General features: G+C 31.8%; 2 protein-coding genes across 2 annotated transcripts; one reads left to right on the top strand and one right to left on the bottom strand.

The window, feature by feature from the left end:
* Positions 1–7,224: 7,224 nt before the first annotated feature.
* On the top strand, positions 7,225–12,314 carry LOC118036485 (uncharacterized). Its single transcript, XM_035042203.2, has 3 exons — positions 7,225–7,619; positions 7,966–9,913; positions 11,628–12,314. Exons 2-3 carry the CDS (start codon positions 8,321–8,323, stop codon positions 12,012–12,014), a joined length of 1,980 nt encoding a protein of 659 aa, XP_034898094.1. The 5' UTR covers positions 7,225–7,619; positions 7,966–8,320; the 3' UTR covers positions 12,015–12,314.
* Positions 12,315–15,152: 2,838 nt separating this feature from the next.
* LOC118036484 (uncharacterized) lies at positions 15,153–20,505 on the bottom strand. The gene is made up of 9 exons (XM_035042202.2): positions 20,341–20,505; positions 19,218–19,769; positions 18,178–18,578; positions 17,435–17,684; positions 16,901–17,066; positions 16,709–16,811; positions 16,040–16,168; positions 15,671–15,886; positions 15,153–15,590 (listed from the first exon to the last, which is right to left on the bottom strand). Exons 2-9 carry the CDS (start codon positions 19,456–19,458, stop codon positions 15,312–15,314), a joined length of 1,785 nt encoding a protein of 594 aa, XP_034898093.1. The 5' UTR covers positions 19,459–19,769; positions 20,341–20,505; the 3' UTR covers positions 15,153–15,311.
* Between the last annotated feature and the right edge of the window lie 2,854 nt (positions 20,506–23,359).

Raw genomic sequence — 23,359 nt, forward strand, 5'->3', positions numbered from 1 at the left:
CTATGCATTGGTGTTAGAATTTATTCGATTTTGCAGACAAAATGACTTTCACATGAGAAGCTGGTGTCTTCTCTTACAGCTAATGACCCTACCGAGTTGATGGCTAAGTGTCTCATCACATAAAAAGCCTAGACAACTCCTATGAAACAAAATATCCGCAGCTCCTCACACCCTTAAGATCTTAATACTGTTTTTGTTAGTTACATGTAGTTCTCAAGGGGCCGAAGATGAAAGCTATGGATTCTCCCGACAACAGCTTTTCGATTGAATCATGGGAAATAAAAATTGGATTTTCTTGTCTAGTTAATGTTAATCAACGTCTTAATCATCAGCTGTTTTTTTATCTGATAGAATTAGGACCCCTAATGAAAGCAAGCAAATTTCAAGCTCAAGGGTGTGTGTGGTACAATTTCTGCTTTAAAATGCTTTTCGAAAACGTTTTTTATTTGAAAAAATATTAAAATGTTGTATTTTTAGTGTTTTTTAATGGTTTTATATACTGTTTTAATATATTTTTAAATAAAAAACTATTTTAAAAAACATATTAGACAAACCCTAAATTACTTAGCTACATTCCCAGCCATGCTCCAACTAATTTCCTCAAAATGATTGGGACCTAAACCCTAGCATTATCTATAGCCTAAACACAATTATGGCTATAGATAATGTATCATGCTTCTTCTGATGTTGTCTTCTGCTATTTCTACTATTCCTCTCAAGCACTCTCTGGCGTCACGAAAAGAGTGCAGGAGTTCCACCATGGCTATAGACAATACAAATACAGGCACGGATTTATCTAAAAAAAACTCCCATTTTCCCCGGAATGCAAGAGATTTTTGAGATCATTGCATTGCTTGTTGCCTCGAGAACTAGGGTTATTCTTCTTGCTGTCATATCACTAGATCTCCATATCTGTTCGCTCGTTATCAATGGTGAAAGTTGCCAGGATTGTACCTCATTTTACCACTGTTATAGTACTGGCCACAGAATTTGATAGTGACCTTGTAGAACAAGATATTTCAGAAAAAAAGATTTGAAAAACCAAATAACATTTCTACAGAGAGGAATCGAGAGAGAGAAGAAATGCCATGGTCTTTATAATTTTAGCTTGTAAGGGCTGGCTAAGTTTGTGGGGGCTTTCATCAAACAAAAGGTTGTGACTTTAGTGAGCCATGGCCACATGGGTGTGAGGGGACCATGGACATTAGTTTGGAGAGCCAAGCGCGTGTGGGTTCCATCAAAGGAGAGCACCCCACATTTGGTGGACTTCTTGTTGCTATTCAAAGGAGGTTGAAATTATATTTTTTAAAAGTTTTAATGTTTTGATATTTTTAAATTATTTTGATGTGTTAATATTAAAAATAATTTTTAAAAATTAAAAAAATATATTATTTTAATATATTTTTTAACGAAAAATACTTTAAAAAGCAACCATTATTATATTTTCAAACACCTCATTGTAATACATGAAAGGGGAAATGATGTCTAAACTATAAGAGAGTGTTTGAGAGTGTGATAGTATTTACTTTTTAAAGTATTTTGTGTTTAAAAATACATCTAAATAATATTTTTTTTTAATTTTTAAAAATTATTTTTGATATTAGTATATTAAAATGATATGAAAATACCAAAAACAATTAATTCGAAGCAAAAAATAAAATAAAATAAAAATTATTTTTTTAAAATACTTTTAAAACATAAAAACAAAATAAACCCTAAACCTTTAATAAAAATGATTTCCTCTCATTTGAAAAAACTATTAATAATCCCACAATCAACTTTGGTCGTACAACTACCTTGTTACTTTTTCAATAAAAATCCAAATTGATAATAGCTTAACATCGTGGCAATTATAAATGAAAGTATAAGGATTAAATAAGAGAAATTTCTTAAACTGAGGGACTAATTTAGTAATTTCTTAACAATAAGAGCTAAATTAGAACTTGCATCAAAACGAGAAGGGACACCTTTCACTGCGTGAGCAGAACCTCACTAGCAAGGAAATCAAGTGGGCCTTTGCTATGGTACACTGACGTTCTTTATTGAGATACTACAAAGCCCCTAAAGAAACGGAGAAGGTTGTCATTATTATTATTATTATTACTGTTATTAAAATATTAAAAAGTATGGCCAAATCACGGTAGATATATTTATAAAATATTATTAACTAAAATAATATATATATATATATATATATATATATTTAATTTCATCTTTTAATAACTTAACTTTTTTTTAATTTTTTTTTATCATTTAATATATGGTTGTTTTAAGAGTTATGCCTTATAAATTTTTATTTATTTATTTTTTGTTGGGTTATGTATTGATCTCATTAATTTATTTATTTTTTGATTTTAACCTTTAATTTTAGATTTATTAGAGATAGGGCTTTGTAATTTTTTTCCCTTGCTTTTTATGAATCCATCCTAATTTTATGATCCAAGTCACGAGATTAACAAGTTAATGTGCGCTGACTCGAGTATTTTTAGGGCGCTTTTTATAATTGATATTATTTTTAATTTCATCATTTGATATTGGGTTAGTTGAAAATTAAATTTCATATATTTTTTTTAATTTGCTTTTTATGAGCTTATCCCGTGTCATGAATTGGGTCGCGGCTTTGAAAGGTAGTCTTGAGTTAACTTTGTTTATTGTTTTTGGTAGGGGTGTTCAAAAAAATCGATAAACTAAGAAAACCGACAAAAACTTAATCAGAAAAACCGAATCGAGAAAAAAAAACTATTACAATATTTAGAAAAAATCCCGGTTCGGTTCAGTTTTTGGTTTTTTAATGCAAAAACTGGTTAACTCGGACAGAATCGGCTAAAAAAAAAGATCCCTAACCAGTAAGCACTACTTCCACTAGTATAAATAGAAACTTTTGCCCCCCTCTCGCCTAACCCTAGCAAACTGCCAAGGCAAAAGCACCAGCCACCCCCTTTCCCTTTCTACTAACCCCACCTCCAACACTGTAAATATATAATATAAATATTCACACCCCCAGCACTAGGAAAGAAGAATACAGGAAAATCAAACATTTAAATTTAGATGACCAATCTCTATTTCATGAACCCTAGCAAAATCTTAAAATCAATGGACGATCCAAGCTCTAGCTAACCCTCCATTTCTATTGACCTGTATGTTTCAAGTTTCATCTACCCTTTTCTTTTGCTTATGATGTAATCGTTAATTTATTTATAAGTAAACAGAAAAACCCCTAACTTTTGTAATATATGAGGTTTTTTTTTTTTTTAAGAATGATTGTTGTTACTTGTTTGGTTTATTCTTATGAGCTTATTTGCCTTGACTGTGTTTTGAAAGAATCGAGAATGGATTCGTTGCACTATATACTCGTTGAGTTTTTGGTTACTGGGTTTTATTTAGTGTCTTCACTGTGCAGTAACCAAACTTGTTTATGCGTAAATAATTATAAGAAAAGTGGTAAGAAAGATTTTTTGATTGCAATTTTAGAGCAGAAGAAGTCTGCCAATTGTCTTGTTATTAACGAGGCGATCAATGATGATAACTCTGTGGTTGCTATGCATCCTGCTATAATAGAGAAGCTTTAGTTTTTTCATGGTGACACCTTGCTAATAAAGCCAAAAAAGTCCAAAAAAATACACATAGGTTTCTTTGGTTTTTTGGATAAAAAGACGAACCAAAACCGGACTAAAACCCGTTGGTTTTGTGTCTCTTTTTTTTTGTTTGGTTGTATTTTTTGAGTAAAAACCGAACCGAACAGAAAATGATCTCCCTTAGTTTTTAGGTCCTTTTTTAGTTGATTTTTTTTAATTGAGCTTCATAATTTATTTTATTTGCTGGGGTTATTTTGATCTCATGATTCTAGTCACAAATTTGATAGGTTGACAAGGGTTGACATAGTTTATTTTTAAAAAATCATTTTTAATTGATTTTTTTTTATTTCATCATCCATCAATCCCTTCGTTTTCTTCTTTTTCTTTTTAATTTCATTCTTCAACATTAGGTTGTTTTAGAATTGGGCTTCGTATTTTTTTTTTTTAATTTGCTTTATGTGTAGTTATCTTGGTCTCATATATTTATTTATTTCTGTTGATTTTAACCTTTAACATTAGATCTGTTAATAACTGAATTTTATAATTTTTTTTTATGAATTTATCCTAGTTTCATGACCTAAATTATGGATTTCACATGCTAGTATCATGTATGAAAAATATCATTTAAACATTCTAGAGTCAAGTATATAGTAGCAAACCGAGTGTTAGTATGCCTAATTAAATCATTTCCTTTTGTAAAGTGTCTTATCATGAGAATAAGAATAGTTCTTGAATAAATATATGCGCTAATTCTCATTCTCTTAACAATAGTTACTTGACGAACCTATAGCTTATTCTCAAAATCTTCCAATTTTAAGTTGATATAATGGGCAACACATGGTGTTCAAAGCAATCTTTTTTTTTTCTCATCAATAATTGTCATGTTGCCTTATAATTTACAGCATTATCAATGATTATTTGAACAATATTTTCCTCCCTAATCCACTCTATATAGCATCCAACATATCAACTATCTTATTAATAGTCTTAGACATATTAGAGGTATCCATTGATGACAAAAAAAAAATGCTCATTTTAAGACTATTAACTAAAAAATTGCAAATAAAACATCTTTTCTTGTTTGTCCATTCATCAAAAATTACTGAACATGTTTTTTTTTTCTATTTTAGCTTGTATTTCTCAAATAAATTCATTGTTTGATCTACTTTTTTCTTGAAATGCTTCTCTCTAATAACATGTTAAAATGGAGGCTTGAAACCTAGTTTATGCTTTGCAACCAATTCAGGTTCATTAAGAATTTAGGGTTTTTCATACAATTGAATGGAATTGCATTGGTGTAGAAAAGCCTTGCAATTTATCAAAATGCTTCTTCTCTAGGATATTTTTTTAGCACTTGATTCATGATAGTTTATGTACTTTCACTCTCACTAATTGCTATATTTCTTTTGTCTTTTGAGCTAATTTCTTTTTTTCATCTTCATTATCTTTATCCTATTTTTTTTTTCCAGTTATTTCTTAACTTTTCATCATAACATCCAAAATCATCTTCTTTATAGTTTTGGTAATTTATTCCATAGAAAAAGAAAAGGACATATTTAATTTAAGTATTGTCTGAAAAAAATTATAAGATCACTTCAGGCATTTTATGTTTCAAACACCTCATTTAAAAAAAAAACAAGTGTACTGTTGATTGCCGTATGATGTTTGAAACATAAAATGTTTGCCTGAACTTATAATTTTTTGATTGTTTTATCCCTTCACAAGTTTTTTTTAATTTTTATTCAATCATTTTTTATTATATTTTAGAATTGAATTTTAAATAAAATTATCAAGATGATCTTTAAAAAAAGTCATCCAATTATGCATGACGTTAAAATTAGATTAGATTTTTTTTTATATGGTTATATTAATAATTACTTTGTGAATTACTGTATAGAAAACTAAGATGCAAAGTTTTTAAAACAAAGAAACCTCACGAATATTTAATAATAATAAATATTTTTTTTATTTTTTTTATCAATATAATTATATAAAAATTATCCAGACATTTTTTTTTATTGAACTCTACTTTCTAGAACATGATAACTTTTAAGTTGAAAAAATATATTTTTTATAAAAAAACATGCTTTATGTCAAATCAAAAAAGAAATACAAGAATAAATAAAGTGATTTTTTTTATTTAAAATTATAGTTTCTTTCCTCTTTAGAAAATCATTAAAATTCTTACAAATATATATTTTAATAGTAATGAGTTTTTATTAAAAACATTATGCTGCTAATAAAAAAGATATGTTTTTTTTTAAAATAATAAAATGAGGTTTTTGACTAAAAAAATACATTTCTCTTTCAAATTTAAATCATTATTTTTTTTAATTATTGTTGAATTAAATAAAGTTAGATTTTAAAAATAATTTTATGGCATCATGACTATCTTTACTGACTAGTTATTCGAAAACAAAAAGATAATGACTACCTTTACTCAATATTATCTTTTTATAATGATATGTTTTTTAATTATTTTTTTGTGCTGCTTTTACTTGAAATTTTAGTTATAGTTAGAGTTAATAAAAATATTATGATATTGATTATTATATGCCACAAAAAAATTGTCGTGGATACAGAGAGAATATATAAATTTATAAGTTTTGAAAGTAAGATGTTTTTGTTTTCGGTTAGAACCAACTATTTTACGAGAAAAGCTAATGAAAGTGTCCATTAATTATTATTTGAGTATATTTATTAAATTTCATTTATTATTGATTTATGTTAAAAAAAATAAAAATCAATGATATTTATTAAAGACACTAAATAAGTGTTATTTTATATGAAATTTTTTACAATAAATTTTAAATAAAAAATATTATGATTAATAAGAAATATTAAATAATTTTTAATAACTCCAAAGAGATTTGTTATCCAAATCGTTGTTTATACACACACACACACACACCCCAAAATAAATCATAAAAAAAAAATCAACTTGAAAAAAAATGTGGTAAAATTTATTTTTTGTTTGAAAAAATATTAAAATATATATATTTTATATTTTTAAATTTATTTTTAATATTAGCACATCAAATCGATTCATAAAAAATTTAAAACTAAAAAAATTATATTTTTTAAAAAATATAATTGAACCATAATACCTAACAAATTTTAAATATTTATATTTTAGCTGCAATTATAAAATGATTTATAATATTGCATCAATATAAAAAGAAATCTTATAATTATATGAAAAAAATAAAATATAAAAATATTTATTTTCATATTAATGTCTTATCAAATCCCTCATTATTTTCTTTTTTTACTATATAATTTATTTTTCTATCCATACTAGAAACACATGATTTTTCTACATATATCTCATTTATAAAGCTATTAAAAAAAAAAAAAAATCTCATTTTCACTGCTGCCCTTCAGAATGCAGTGTCAGCATCAAGCATCATTGGATCTCTCAAACAGTAACATTAGTACAACGTACAGTGGCACAAAACCGTAAATATTTAAAAAGTCAAGCCCAGTTCCATACCCTCACTCTAAAAAACAGTACAAATAAGAGTAGAATCCAAACTGCTTGACCCTGAAAATCCAGTGAAGGACCAGGTAGCCAAGTGGAGAAAGGTAGCAATGGCATAATCGTAATATTTTAACACATCAAGGGCAATGCTGTATTATTCTCACCTCCTGAAGAAAAAAAATTTGACAGATAGAGAAAAGAGAGATAGCGGATTAGAGAGACTGTTAAAAGAACCAAAGCAAAAGAAAGGAATCAGAGAGAAAGAGATCTAACTGAGTTCGTGACCGAGTAAGGGTCACGTCAAGTTACTGAGTTAACACTGTTTGGCAGAGTCGATCGTAACCTATAGATCGCATCAATATCAATCGTCCGGTTCTTCCTATCTCTCTCTCTCGCTTGCTCGCAGTTTCTATTTGAAAGAATTTGAATCGAAAAGTTCTCTCTCTCTCTCTCTCTCGCTTGCTCGCTGTTTATTATTTGAAAGATTTTGAAGCGGAAAACTCAAAGAAGAGATCGGGTCGTGTTTGCCGGTTCTTCTTCTGTTGTGATTTCGATATTTTCAGGTAATTATACTCTTTGGTTGTGAAAAGAGTGTAGTTTTACTGTTTGGTTACTGAGAAAACGAAACACGACTGGATTTTTTAGTTTTTTGTAATTTTATTAATTTTTTTATTATTGTTGGAAAGTGAAAATAAAATTGAGTTCGTTATAAAACGGTTATATATTTGATTGATTGTGTCAGGTTTCAGTAAGCAAAAGAAAAAAAAAAGGAATCTTTTTTTTTTCATAGCCAAACACGAAGGATATTGATCTTTCACGTGTAGCAGAAATTTTTAGTTTTTTTAGCTGGTAACCTAGAAATTTTTAATCAAATTTGGGGTCTAATTATTTTATTTTAAATTATTCCAGATTTGAGCTTTTTGAAAGATTGATTACAGTATAATGGAGTTTTACTGAAGTGGGCTTAGGTGTTTTGGAAGCTAAGAAAATGGAAGACATTTGGGCAAGAAAATGAGCCAGGATTATCTTTTGTATTCTAAATATTGATAATTTTGTTGATCTCTTTCAATTGGGTTATTTTGGTTCTCCTTGAAAGAGCTACAAGTTTATTGTTGGAGAAGAAGAAGAAGGTTGAACCGTGCAAAACCCTAATTGTGCAGGGTGAAATGAAACCCGAGAATTTTTGGAAGAGAAATAGAGATTGAAATGGAACAAACTTTATAGCTTAGAGATTGAAAGAGAAATAGAACAGGAGAGAAAACCTATGGAAGATTTGTCCAAGTTTGCTCATAGTCCTGCCCATTTGGCAGTTGCACGCCGAGATTATGCTACCCTTAAGCAAATTATCTCGGCCCTCCCACATCTTGCCAAGGCTGGTGAAGTCAATACTGAAGAAGAGTCTCTTGTTGCTGAGCAACAGGCGGATTCTGTCTCTGCTGTCATTGACCGCCGGGATGTTCCTGGCAGAGAAACTCCTTTGCACCTTGCTGTCAGGCTGCGGGATCCAATCTCAGCTGAGATTTTAATGGCAGCCGGTGCTGATTGGAGTCTGCAGAATGAGAATGGCTGGAGTGCACTTCAAGAAGCAGTTTGCACGAGAGAGGAGACAATCGCCATGATAATTGCTCGGCATTACCAGCCTCTTGCTTGGGCAAAATGGTGTCGAAGACTCCCGCGGATTGTTGCTTCAGCAGCTCGTATTCATGATTTTTATATGGAGATAACTTTTCATTTTGAGAGTTCTGTCATCCCATTTATTGGTCGTATTGCCCCATCAGATACTTACCGCATTTGGAAGCGTGGTTCTAACCTCCGTGCTGATATGACTCTTGCTGGCTTTGATGGTTTTCGCATTCAGAGGTCAGATCAAACGTTTCTATTTCTCGGGGAGGGATACTCTTCAGAGGACGGCAATATATCTTTGGCACCAGGTTCTTTGGTTGTTCTTGCCCATAAGGAAAAGGAGGTTACAAATGCTTTGGAGGGGGCTGGTGCCCAACCAACTGAAGCAGAAGTTGCCCATGAAGTGGCTTTGATGTCTCAAACTAATATGTATAGGCCAGGCATTGACGTCACTCAAGCAGAGCTTGTTCCACATTTGAATTGGAGGCGGCAAGAGAGGACAGAAATGGTTGGAAATTGGAAGGCCAAAGTTTATGACATGCTTCATGTTATGGTCAGTGTGAAGTCAAGACGGGTTCCTGGTGCTATGACTGATGAGGAGCTTTTTTCTGTGGAGGATGAAGAGAGATTAGGAAATGCTGCTGAAAATGATGAGTTTGATGATGTGTTGACTGCTGAGGAGAGGAAACAGTTAGATTCTGCACTTCGTACAGGGAACTCGGATGGTGTTGGTGATGATGAGGAACCTAGTGTTGTTGAGTACCAAGAAAATGGCTCAGGAGGAATCTTTGAAAATGGTGACTCTAATGGTTCCATTAAGGAGAAGAAAAGTTGGTTTGGTTGGAAGAACAAAGGTTCAAAGAACACTAGTGATGATCCTGAAGATTCAAAGATCTTGAAAAAATTTTCAAAATTAGCACCAGAAGGTGGCACCCAGAAACCTGTTGATCATCAGAAATCATCTGAATCTGCTAGGGAGGATATGGCTGATGCCAAGAAAGGAAAAGATAAAAGCAGCAAGAAGAAGAAGAAGAAAGGGCCCAGTAGCGAATCTAAGCATGAGAGTGAGTACAAGAAGGGTTTGAGACCTGTCTTGTGGCTCACACCAGATTTTCCTTTGAAAACTGAGGAGCTCCTGCCTTTACTTGACATATTAGCCAACAAAGTCAAGGCTATTAGGAGACTCAGAGAGCTTTTGACAACAAAACTTCCCTTGGGAACATTTCCTGTCAAGGTAAGTCAGATTCCTCAAATCTCCTCTTGCTTTGTTTTATTGGTTGCACATCCTGCACTGTCATTTATATCTTTTATTTAGTCAATTTACATTTTCGCCTCCCCTATTTACACATGTTATTCTCTGCTTCCGTCATGATACTAAGCAAATTAGCTTTTGTTTCAGATAGTACAAGGATTTCTTTTACCCTTGGTGCTTTCTTTGTTACCCTTTTGTTTTGTGTGGTAGGAGGAGATGATTTTTGAGAATTTTGGGCCATAAGTTTTTTAAGATTCTTGGTTGCAATCTGCTCTTTTGTTCTAGGATTCAACTGGAATAGCACTAAACCATTGTTCAACAACTCAATTGTTGAAACTTTTCAAATGGACTTGGCATTCCTTTTGCTGAAAATGTTAGTGGATAATCAATTTTGGCTCACAGAAAAATCTCTATTGGTTTTCCTTTAAGCATTTTGGCCTTTTCTCCATGCTTTAATTTCCCTTTATTGGCTTATCTGGTTTAATTTTTTGCCAAGCTCATTCATGTTAGTTAATTGGACCAGAGTGATTTAAGCAATATCGACTACCTTTCAGGGAAGTCTCTGTTTTTCCTTTTTAAAAAAAAAAAACTGAAATAAAAATCTTGTTAAAAGGGATGTGCTATTCCTTGTGGCTTGAGGCTGAGGAAGTACTAGTGGACTACCATAGCAAAGCTTTTATATTTTTGGGAGATAAAAATAAAACTTGAGGAGACTTGAGTTAGATTGTACTCTGTTAAGCTTTCAGATAGTAAAAGGGAAAGTTAGAACTAGCTGACCTGATAGAGATCTAACCTAGAATTTATGATGGAATTAGTTCTTTACATTTATGAAATCAGAAAATAGATTTCAATAGTTTTGTATTGAAGTAATCTAACAATCATTTGCCTTTATATGATTGTCTTTCTCATCATTGCCTGTCTTTTATCCTTTGTCCAGGAGGGCTTCTAGTTCTCTTACTATGCAGGTGTTTGGCTTTTAATGATCCTTCATAGAATTAATAATTATCACAATTATGTCATTCTAATCGATGCATCTTGCACTTTTTTTTAGTTCATAATAAAATCTCTGTTTAGGCGCTTCATGTCAGATACTTTGCAAACAGGCGGAAGTGAAGTGCTTTGGTCAAAGATGGGTTATTATGCTGACTTTGACATTTCAGAAATCATTTTTTTTGCATTTTTATTTCAGATTTGGCCAGTGGATCTGCCTGATTTATTTATTGTTGTTGTGCTTTCCATTGATAAAAAAATTGTGTTTTTTCTCATGATTTTTAGTCTGTCATCTCAAAACCACAAGCTATGTGTAGAAGGGATTAAGTTGGCACTTAAGCTTGTGGTAATGTAATGGTGCCTTCTACATGTTAGCCGATGTTTACTGGACTTTGATACCTTTGTATTAAGTCATTGGTAAATGTTCAAGATCTAAATTACAGAATATTTTATGAGACTCGGATTCATGTTATTGCATGGCTTAGTGCATTTATAACTGATGGCAAGCTAACAAAATGAATCTAAATAATTTGCTTCAGAATCTTTCTCCTTTTTGTTTTCTGTTGAAAAATTTCTTTGAACTGATATGATGTGAATTATATCAGAAAGAAATCAGTGCGTGGATGAAATGAATAGATCCATACCTTTTGCATTCAATTATTTAACTGTTGGGAGCATGATTAATGTTTCATTTTCTGTACTGCAGGTTGCCATTCCTATTGTCCCAACTATTCGGGTGCTTGTTACTTTTACAAAATTTGAGGAGCTACAGCCATCAGAAGAATTCTCAACACCTCTCTCCAGCCCAGCTCATTTCCAGGAGGCGAAGTCCAAGGAATCTGAAGGGGCTTCATCGTGGATTTCATGGATGAGGGGGAGTCGAGGTGGGCAATCGAGTGATAGTGATAGTCACCGGTACAAGGATGAGATTGATCCTTTCCTCATACCAGCAGACTACACTTGGGTTGATGCCAATGAGAAGAAACTCCGCATGAAAGCCAAGAAAGCCAAGAACAAGAAACACAGGAAACAACCTGCAGCCAGAGGCGAGGAGGGGCGGGCACAGCATTTGAGTGAAGATGTGGAAGAATAAATGGACCAAACAGTCCAGGTTCTTTGCCACTTGAAAATCATTTTGCATGGGCAAGGCTCTGCTTCGCAAATTGACCAATCTTCGTTTGAATGAAGCAGTGGATGAATCCCAGGATATTTGGTAGGTGATTACTTCATTAGGAAGACTGTTGTATTTTTATGTGATGTGAAATTGGAGAGGAACAAGATCTCCTTCGCCTTTAATATATAGCTCACTCTCATTCCCCTCTTTATTTTTTCAGACATCAATCTTTGTATCTAAGCCTCAGCTTATCAAGTTTACCTTTTTTGTGATTGTCAATTTTTCATCCTTTCCTCTGGGTTAATTTTATCTTTTCCTGAAGCTTATCAAGTTTACTGTGGTTACATGTTACGGTTCCCACATAATTCAATATTTCTTTTTATTTGGTCATAGAAGTTTTTCATCTTAATTTAGTCTTTTTATGGTTAAATTTGATTACCAATGGACTTTGATTTGTTAAACAAGGGCAGGATCGAAAGATAGAAAATCAAAGGTGGCAATTTTAAAGTTTACTTTGATTCTCGTATTTTTAACTTATTTTCAGGCTTTTTTATCTAAATTTTTTTATTTTAATCCAAAATTTTATTTTTTTAGCGTCTAATTTAAAAGATAAAAAAGTCTCGATTAACATCGATTCAACCATGATCAAAGTTGGTGCTAATGAATTTCATTCGATAAAGAAAGTCTAAACTAGGTATTTTTTGGTTTTCCCATCATCTTGGAAGGCAAATCTAAGTTTAGAGAGGTTTTTTATTGTGTATTTCTAGATCAGTTTTTGGGTTTTTTAAGTTCATATTTGATTTTATTAAAGTGTTCAAGGATATTTTATAGATATTTTGGATAAAAAGTTGGCATGGAAAATGAATTTTTAAGTCTAGTAGTGTTGGACCACCCAGGCTAGCTATCACGCATGAAACTCTTTTTTAGTCTATTGATTTTTCTTTGTTTTTAATTTTTAATTTTTTTTCCTTTCAATTTCATGATTCAATGTTAGGTTTTTATTAAATATTTTTTTAATTTTCAAAATTTTTGTGATGTTTTTTTTTAATAGAATATGATTTTTTTTTTTTAGTTTAGGAATAAGTTTTTAATATATACATTTTTATATATTAAAAGACATTTTTTTTGCGGAACCCTACTTAAAAAAAAATTTCCTTTGATTTTATTTGATCACTTTTCTATGCATACCCTCTTTTTTATTTTAAAAAATAAAATTATTAAATACAATCAAGTTTATAAACTTTGTTTCGAGATCATATATATACATTTACATCTATATCTTAACTTTTTAATTTAAATTTTAGTTAAATATTATTTAGTTTTTACTTGGTTTTAATATAAAATGATAACATTTGTTTTCTAGTATCTACAACCTTGCATATATTTCTTTTTATTTATTGCTTTCATGTGTGTCTATTTTAATTAAAAAAAATTTGCTTTAATGTGTGCTTATTTATGTTATCGCTTGATTAAAAAAATATTTTTAATAAATAAAGTTATTAAACAAAATCGAGCACATGATTCATATTACAAGATCAAATATCTTGATTTATATATACTCTCGATTTTTAGATTTTTTTTCATTATTAACATAGATAATTCTCAATTATTTAATTAAATGCATGCCTAAGCCTTTTGATTTACAATTAAATCTTTTTTAAGAAAAAAAACACATTGAAAAAACTTGTATATTTATTTTTTTGTTGAAAAAAATTCCAATCCAGCTTGAATCTTTGTTGGTAGGTATCTATTATGTATTTATAACCTTAAGTCGATGGAGATTTAGGAGGTGTTTAAGAGTGAAAGTATGTTTTTTGCTCGGAAATTCATCAAAATAACATATATATTTTTTTTAAAAAAATTATTTTTAATATCAGCATATCAAAACAATAAAAAATATTAAAAATTAATTTTAAACAAATTTGTTTTTTTTTAATATAAAATACCGTTTGCACGCGCCCCAAACAGCCCTTACCAGCCAGGAATAGTTTTATAGCAACTTGGGCTTTCTAGACGGCTGCATCATCCTTTTTACAGGCTGGACTTTGGAGGGAGAAGACAAGAAAGGAGTAGGCGAACCCTTTCTGTCATTATTATCTTCCACTAATTTTCTTCCCCTTTTCTGACGAATACACTGAAATAGTTCAGAGCACAGTTTTCTCTTGATTTTTCTGAAGAATGATTACAGCTGAATCTGATGAATTCTGCATCTCAGATTGTGGACCGGTGAATATTTATATTTCTTGTTGGGAACCTTTGCAACAAATTGCTATATCCAAAAAATAAAAATAAAAAATTGCCCTAGTTCAAGTGCAGAAGATCGCTACTTTTGGACATGAATTACTGGCCACCCAGCTTGATAAGGTGACCACAACCCAACAGAACTCCACAATCATCATTTCACGGCCACTGGCGAGGAGATGGTGTGAGAAAAGGCTGTCTTGAGCTTTCCTCATGCGCCAGTCTCTTCCATGCCTCAATGTCATTACCCTAGGCCACCGTTGTGGATGCCTGTAGGTCCCGGGATGGCAGCAGCCCGCGGGAATTTGATTTTGTTCATGGTGTCCATGCCGGATTCCGGGTTTTAACTTGCAAGTGACTTGTCAATGCTCTAAATGACGCATGATTCAGACTCATTTACTGTTTGTCCCTCTTCGACGGCCGGGATCCTTGTCGTTCAAGGAATTTTTTTTTTTTTTTTAATTTGGAAGCAGTGAGGTATTTGTGAGTTCCTTTAAATTCCCACCAGTCCTCCATTGATTGGGATGGCTACGCCCAGAAAGCTATCTTGTTTTTGTTTTCTTGTTGAGACTTCGTGTTTGGTAGCCCACAAGAATTATTTACACAAGCTACAGGCTTTCCATGGGTGCCCTCGAATAGAATTCCTCGGGTTTTTTTTTTTTTTTTTTAAATTAATATTTTTTTAATGTGTCAATATAAAATATAATATATTTTGAAAAATAATCATTATTATACTCTCAGATAAATTTAGTATTAAATATTTTTTATTTAAAAATATATTAAAATAATATATTTTTTTAAAAAATTAATTTTAATATGGACACAAAAATAATTAAAAAAATCAAATTTTTTGAAAATACAAACAAGGTTTTGAAGTGCAGAAATTTGCGTCCTTTGATCAGACAAACACTACATTATTTCATCACTACTATTTGTACATCGTACAAGTGGAACATTATGGTGCAAGGATTAAAACTCATTTACAGATGAACTCATTCCATTTTTACTTACAAACCTACTTTGGATAGATAATACCTACCAGAACCGATCTTTGTTAACGCTCAAGTAACCTGCCATTACTTTCCCTCCAGTATTCCTCATGCCATCTATCAGAAAGCACCATGTTGAACCCAATGCTCCGATGAAAAAGTCGGCTTCTGCTGCCATCAAGAAATTAACAAGGGGATAGTTTGTGCTGGTTTTCCTGCCCAGACTCGCCTCATATGCGGCCATTGTCGCGTTCCCAACCTGGCGTGTTACATTCGTGTAGTAGAAATTCCAGTTCGTGTATAGCTTCGACTTGTTGATAACTTCCTGAAAATGTATCAGATCGTTGATAATGATAACAGGGGGAGTGTGTGTAAGAAAATAAGATACAAAAAAAGCGCGCAAACCTGCATTTCAGTTGATAGCCAAACGCTCTTGAGGTGCGGGAAACGCTGTCTGATCCGGTCAGCAAGATGCATGTAACCTTCAAACTCAACTACCTTCATCTCACATGCCTTGTCTCCCATTCTTACATGCATGCTCAACAATGGCCTAGGAGTCCATGGTCTGTGATTGGACCATACAAACTCTTCAATATCTGACCTTCTCTTGTTCCCAAAATCCTATTAGAACATGTTCATTATGAGAATCATTTGGAAAAATAGTTCATTTTAGGCGATACAGTGAAGATTAACAATGCAGCTAACTGAGGTTCAAGACTTCAGATTAATGTTCTCTATAACAGGTAAATGCACGGGATTAAAGATTAACAAAACCTTTGGCCATTCCTTGCCGAGACTTGTAAGAGACATCTTTGCAACGTCCTTCCCAAAAGCAGCATTTCGGGCAACATTCATCAAACCGCACATATACTGAGTTTGAAATCTCATCAAGTAGCGTATCGCCTGATGACAGCTATACAATGTCTCATTTGCAAACTTGTATAAATATAAAAGCATCTGCCTGACATTAACAGAGAGGGAGAGGGATGCTTGTTCCATGAGAGGAATGGGTGTCAAAACTGCTGCTAAACATCATGGAAGCATATACAGGGCACCAATGGCATGTTGGTTGAGGTGCCAGAACATGGAGGCCAGCAGGCTTTAATTCTAACAAATCTATATGTAAAATAAAAGCAGAAGCATAGCACCACATACAGGAAGTTTGCTCGCTGCCCATGGCCTCCATTACCCTCATACTCCCATTTCTATATGATTGTGGCTAATCATCTCTCACTGATATTTGTTGCATCTGAATTAATATCATAAACTATTTTCTCTAGCCGCAAAGTAGTAAAATGAGAATTATAAGATGAAATTGCTAAGGTTCCAAATTTGCATTTAAATTCTGGTGGTAAGAAAGTAAAATCTGAGAATGCTAACAGTTCTAAGGAACGGCACGAAAGTGCAGGCCTCACTCCCTTCTCGGAAAATTTTAAGTTTTACCTGTGCTCTCCACCATCTTCGATCCATTTTACGATGAGACGCAACCAAACTCCCATTTATTTCTGTTGTTGGTTGCAAGAACCTCCATGGTTCGCCCCATACCCTGTTATACAAATTGTGCAATCGTTTGGGAATAAGAGCAACGATTATCTCCAAGGGTTAATTCTAATTACACATGCAATGATCACTTGCCTTGGAGTCCGTCCAGTCCATATTTCTTTTGATGTGTAATTGTCTTTTGTAGTTACAATTCCCCTTTCCAATGCTTCCTTATTACCCATTAGCTCAAAAGCATGATCTCGACATTCTCGGGATGTTTCTGGAAAAAAGTAGCAGGACCAACTGGAGCGCAAAGAACCTATAAGAACAAAGTGTTGACTGTTGATTATCAATAACAACATGGTTATCTTCCAACTCTTACCCACCAAAGAACACATTCTTGACATGTAATAACACCAGGTAAAAACTAGGTGATTAGAACTTAGAAACAACACTTGCCCCTTGAGGCTTTGAGTTTCCTTGGGGGGAGAATTTATCATTAAACATTGAATGGGCAAATTCATAACTTTTTATGCAAGGAACAAGTAACTCATCTGAGGATGCTTTTACACAAAATCATATCCTTATCCATGTAATACAACTTGGAAATACTTATCAGTTAGAACAACTTATATTCATTAAAAAAGAATCAGAAGAAAGATGAATGATTTGATTCTTCACTCGTACCTTTACAACCATCATGGTCTGCTCGATTATAGTAGCTGGTAACAAGGACTCTTTTCTCATTGATTGCAATAGCAAGAAGCCCACACATTCCAGCTAGCTGGGCTCCGATACCAAAACCAGGTAACCTCTCCCACTCAGCAACCAGAAATCTTATATTAGGATCCCTGCAGTTCTCAGGATGCTGATGGAGCCATACGTCTCGCTGCACTTTCCTAGTAAGAGGATAGTTTTCTTCATCCGATCCAATAATCTGGGAATCATAACAATAAGGAATGAAGCTAAAACCTGACAACATTATTAAGTAAAATCATGATGGAAAGAATGGAAAACTTTGAAATAGAATCAAAATATTTGTACGATGCAATATTATAGATCACTACTCATGAACAAAGTGAGAGGAATGCAATGTGCGGACAATTTCTATACATCATTATTCTATGATCATGGCCTGTTTGTGTGACCATGCTATGATCTGTGTCCTTGTTTGATTATAGAACTCAAGCAGGATTTCGAAAGGTAAAATGGAATTTAGAATAATCAATCATGTTCCACCTTGAAATCTCTCCTCTCTACTCATCAAATTATTCAACAAATGATATCTTTAAATTCTCTCTGCTTCACCTCGCTCCATCTCTCTCAAGTCCAAACAATGTTGAGCATCATTTCCAGAATTAAATGTTCGCCAAAGATGAATGGAATTGTTCAGTTACAATGACATTCTGTCAAGCACACCAGAAACATACCCAGGGAGGATAAGCACCTTCAGGCATTGCTTGATGCCTGAAGTACCTCAGTTGCTCAGCGGGCATGGACGCAGGGTGTGCGGTTAGTAATCCCTTCCAAGTTGTCCAAGGAGGAAGCCTCTCATTCTCAGCACGCTTATCAAGATGTTCATTTATTTGTTCACTCAACTTGCAGTTCTCCAAATGAGGGGCATTTGGCACGGCAGATTTGCTAAGTCCAGAACTTTTCCAGAATGCAATTTCTCCATCTACTGATTCGGATAGCAAGGCACTCCAAGCTGAGTGTAATAATGAAACTCTCTCATCATCAACCCCATTTTCACTTCTCTTCGAGTCAACCCACCTCTCTGTAAAGATTTCTTTTCTCTTAAATTTGCAGTCTGCACTTGTAACTGTAGTATCTGCAATCAAATCCATCCAAGTGCTTTTAGTTATAAAATTAAAGCATTAAATTACATGTGATCCACAATTCATCAACAGCTCAGGGATGCACTTGACAGCGATTGTTTAGAAGACTGACTAAAACAGAATCAAGGTAGATACTTCACTTCGTCATGAAGGCTATCTTTTGAAGAGCATAATTCTTTCCAAAGCATCAAAACTTGTTAATCATTACCTCAAGAACAGTAGGGTTCTTGGCCTCAATTCTAAGTATACTAGAGAACGAGTGGTTGGACTAATCATGTTAAGCACTAGTAAACAGTGATCTAGAAGCTCTGATCAAGGTCAAGTGGAGAATTAACCAACAAAAGTATCTAACAAGTCACTTGAAGTTTATGTTGCTTCACATGCACCCTTTGATCATTCCTGGCTCTACTTTTCATGCATGAATTTCTGCCTTGTCTTCACCAAAAACCAATCAAAATTACTCTGATCAACTTTAACAATCAGTCAAGACTTGAGAATTCAACAGTAAAACTTTTTGGACTAAAAACCCTGTTCATAAATCCAAAACCAGTTAAAACTTGCAGGAATTTTACAAATGACAGTGCCAGAAACAAACAGCAGTTGAAGAACAAACAGGGTTAACTTATACTCACTGATAAACCCAGAACTTGAAGAATTCAAAGGAGAATCTCCCAGAGAGATGGAAGAAAATGAAATGCCACCAAACTCAAAAGTCCCCAGCGAAGTAAGAGCAGCCAAAAACAAAGAGGTGAGACAAACGCCACTAAGAAAACCCACCACACAAATCTGACATGGAAATGAACTGCCAATTTGTAAAGCTTTCTGTGACACCACTCTCTCAAGAGATTTCTGGTTCAATGGCTCCGTATTCATTTCTTTTTTTTATCCAAAACTAGAGAGCCTCGAAGGATACTTGAAACCTTTGCTGTGGCATACCAACCAACTACTTCAAACAAATGACTCGCATAAAAGCTACTACTAAACCAAACTTTTCCTGCTCATGGCAAGTTTCTTTCTTCTTTCTTTAATTTCTCGTGCAAGAAAACTCGGGTATGGACTTTGTCTAAAAGTTGTACAAGAAAGAACAAAGTTTAGAGAGCTGTCCCTCCCAAGTCTCAGCCGTTCATATTCACAGTTTCGTAACTTTTTCTAAACTTTCCTGTCCACTTCTATACCCCTTCCAACTGCAAAATAAATAAGAATACTGATTAGTATTCGCACAAAAATATTTGAAAAACTGAGAAAAAAACATATTTGGGCTAAAAGACAGGCATAAATTCTAAAGAATTAAAATCCAACGTAACCCCATTACATACCGTTTTTGAACGGGGTATAAACCAAATTCTATACAAAATAATTTTTTATATATTTTTTGGATTGTTTTAATGTATTAATTTGAAAAATAATTTTTTTAAAAATAAATAAAATATTATTTTAATACATTTTAACATAAAAAAAAATACTTTAAAAAATAACAAAAACCACACTCCAAACAAAACCATGCACACAGACACATGCCATGCTGAGATAAAACACTGCAAAAATAGTTTTCCAAAAGAAATAAAAAAGACACTTAGCAGAAATCCCAACACAGTAAATGCAGTCTTCCAAGAACAATACAAAATTCAAACAATCTGAATGATACTAACAAAATATCAAAGAAAAGGGCCATTTTTGCTGATCAAAGCCATAAGAGGAAGAAAAGTGAGAGAATTGTCAGAGAAAGAGAGTTACAAAGTGCATTGGGAAACTGACCACTAAAATTTCATTTTTCAGTTTCCCAAGAAACAAACAGACATGCCTTCCCTTCCTTTCCTTTCCTTTCCCTTGCCTTCCCTCACACTGACTAGCTTTTTAGACCACACACGCACAGAGATGGTTGTGGTTCGGTGCCCTCATTCTTTCTTTCAGAAGTGCTCGCTTGTTGTGTCACCCTTTGGCTCTGTTTCTGCAGCTGTCAGTTTTTAAATTATTATTATCTATATGTGTGTGTGTGAAGATATTTTTATATATATGTATAATTAGTTATTAGTATTTAAAAAAAAAAAAAAGAGAAAGGATTCATGTATCTTTCGTATTATGCAATATACATTAAAAATATTTTTGATTTTGTATTTTAAAAATACTTTTATATATATATATATATGATTGAGTGACTTGTCCCATCAACAACAGGAGATTGCTGCTTTTTCATTTTTATTGGCTACATGTAATTATCATGCACATGATGACACCATTGATGTTGTGTTTTGAGCATTATTCACAGCTAATCATTTCCATGCATTCATCACATATGTTTTCTCATTAGCTTAAAGATCAAATGAATTTGTGTTTGGTCCATTCAATATGTACGGATTGCTTTTTTATTAAATTATGTTTTTTTTTCCTGAAAATACACGAGTTTTAAGTAGTAATTGCATTCCAAATAATATTTTTAAAATATTTAAATTTATTTTATTTATTTTTTGAATTGTTTTGATGTGATAATATTAAAAATAATTTTTTTAAAATAAAAAAATATTTTAATATATTTCTAGATAAATATATTTTAAAAAACAATTATCACTACATTTTCATATATTCTCTTAAACTAAATCATTGAAAATCAGTTAATCATTTTCTTGAATCTCATTGATCTTCTCTTTCAAATATTTAAACTTAAGATTTTTCAAGGAAATTTCAAATCTTACTAATTACGTGGCCAATTAAAAAGCCTAACTCACTAGATTTTGGGATCAACCTATTTAATTCAAATCAATTAATTTTTTAATAAAAATAATATTATTTTATTTTATAAGAAAAAATCTTGGTTTTGATCCTATAAATTTGGACTAAGATTTAATATTCAAGTTCAAAACACATCAAATTAACTTAGCTAGAGACAAATTCAATAACTACTTTCCTGTAATTATTTGAAGAGTCAATTTCTCCTTTACGTCCTCTAAATTATTTGATATAACCTCAAATCATTTTGTCAAAAAGCTTCATGGTTTTGGATTTAGACATGCTGAATTTTATTTTATTTTATTTTATCATAAAAATATCTCGAATCCAAATCATTTTTCACTCCCCCAAGAATTAAAAAAAAAAAAAAAAAAAAAGAAAAAGCAGTAGAAATCCCTTGTCACGGGGTGTTTGTTGAGATATAGATAATGGTATCGTGGCTTGATGATAATCTTAGAGCTTGACAAGTGTTTTGAAACACGTGGCTCTTTGCTAGAGCGAGTAGTTAAGTATTCCCGCGGCTCCAAAAAGTAAATAAGATCAATAAGTAGCAGACAAGCAAAGCTATGAATAATTAATTAGGCACATAATTAACGAAGAAGATATCTCATTTGGCTTTTAGATAATGTTTATTTTTTTATATCAAAAATATTTTAAAAAAAAATTAAAATTTTTTTATTTTTATTCTACTTTAAATTAATATATTTTTATATTTTTAGATCATTTTAATATACTATATTAAAAATAATTTTTAAAAAATAAAAAAATATTATTTTAATATATTTCTAAATAAAAATTACTTTTTAAAAAATCATAACTATACTCTTAAATAATATATTCTTATCAGCACTAAAATAGGAACTTGTGGTGATGCGCTTCTTAAGGCTGTGCTCTCTCTCTAATCAGAACCGTTCATTGTTCTGATCATGAATACACAATAGGGCCCAATCATATGGATTTAGATTCCAGCAATTTCCAAAGTAGTTCACGGGACTTTACCGAGGTAGTCGGTCGGCGGCCATCAGTTGAGATGTTCTCTCGAGTCATTCGTCTTCTCTCCCTCTCTTCTCTTGGATCATGAGAAATTGGTTTTCTCATCAGGAGGCAACCGAGGTTTTTTTTTTGTTTTTCTTCATGAATAAATCCAAAATTTAATCTTGGCAATTTTATAACCATCGTTTAAATAGTGCTTAAACTTCATGCTATTAAGATGTAATTGGAAATACGGTATAAATTATATTTTTTAAAATTTTAAAATTTTTTAGCTTAAAATAAAAATAAATTAAAAAATAAATTGTTTTATTAACTGATATAAAAAATAATTTTTAAAAAATAAAAAAAAACTTTATTTTGATGCATTTCTAAATGAAAAACAATTTAAACCATCACCGCTTTCACAATTCCAAACACACCCTAAACTTGTTTTGGAGTGCGGCAGAGAATACAAATTTTATTTTTATTTTTTTAATATATAAATATTAAAAATAAATTTAAAAAAAAAAAAAATAGTTATTTTGATGTATTTCTAAGTAAAAAATATTTTGAAAAGCAATAACCACCACACTTCCAAATACTCCTTAAGTTTTTATTATTTAAAATGGATTATATTACCCATTTTCATAATTAAATAGTTTTTTTAAAATCATGTTTAAACCAACTACAGTAGTGTTTGACATTGCGTTTTGAAAATGTTTTTGAAAAAAAAAATAAATTTTTTTTTTATATTTTTAATGTTTTTATATCATTTTGATGTGTTGATATCAATTATAATTTTTAAAAAAATAAAAAATATATTATTTTGATGTGTTTTGAAATGAAAAACATTTTAAAAAGCAATGTTACCACATTTCCAAACACGCTCAAGTTCAATTATAATGCCAAAATGTTAATTAAATTGATGAGCAATCACAATTTTAATTATCCATCTTTTATAGACAATTCAAAGATGTGAATAAGAATCATAGAGGCTTGTTGGAGAAATATATTTTTTAAAAAATAAAGGTGAAGTTACATTGAGGTTATCAATATAAAGGTTAAATTATATTCACTC

Source organism: Populus alba, chromosome 13 (genome assembly GCF_005239225.2).
Source record: "Populus alba chromosome 13, ASM523922v2, whole genome shotgun sequence".
In the NCBI taxonomy this organism is placed as follows: domain Eukaryota; kingdom Viridiplantae; phylum Streptophyta; class Magnoliopsida; order Malpighiales; family Salicaceae; genus Populus; species Populus alba.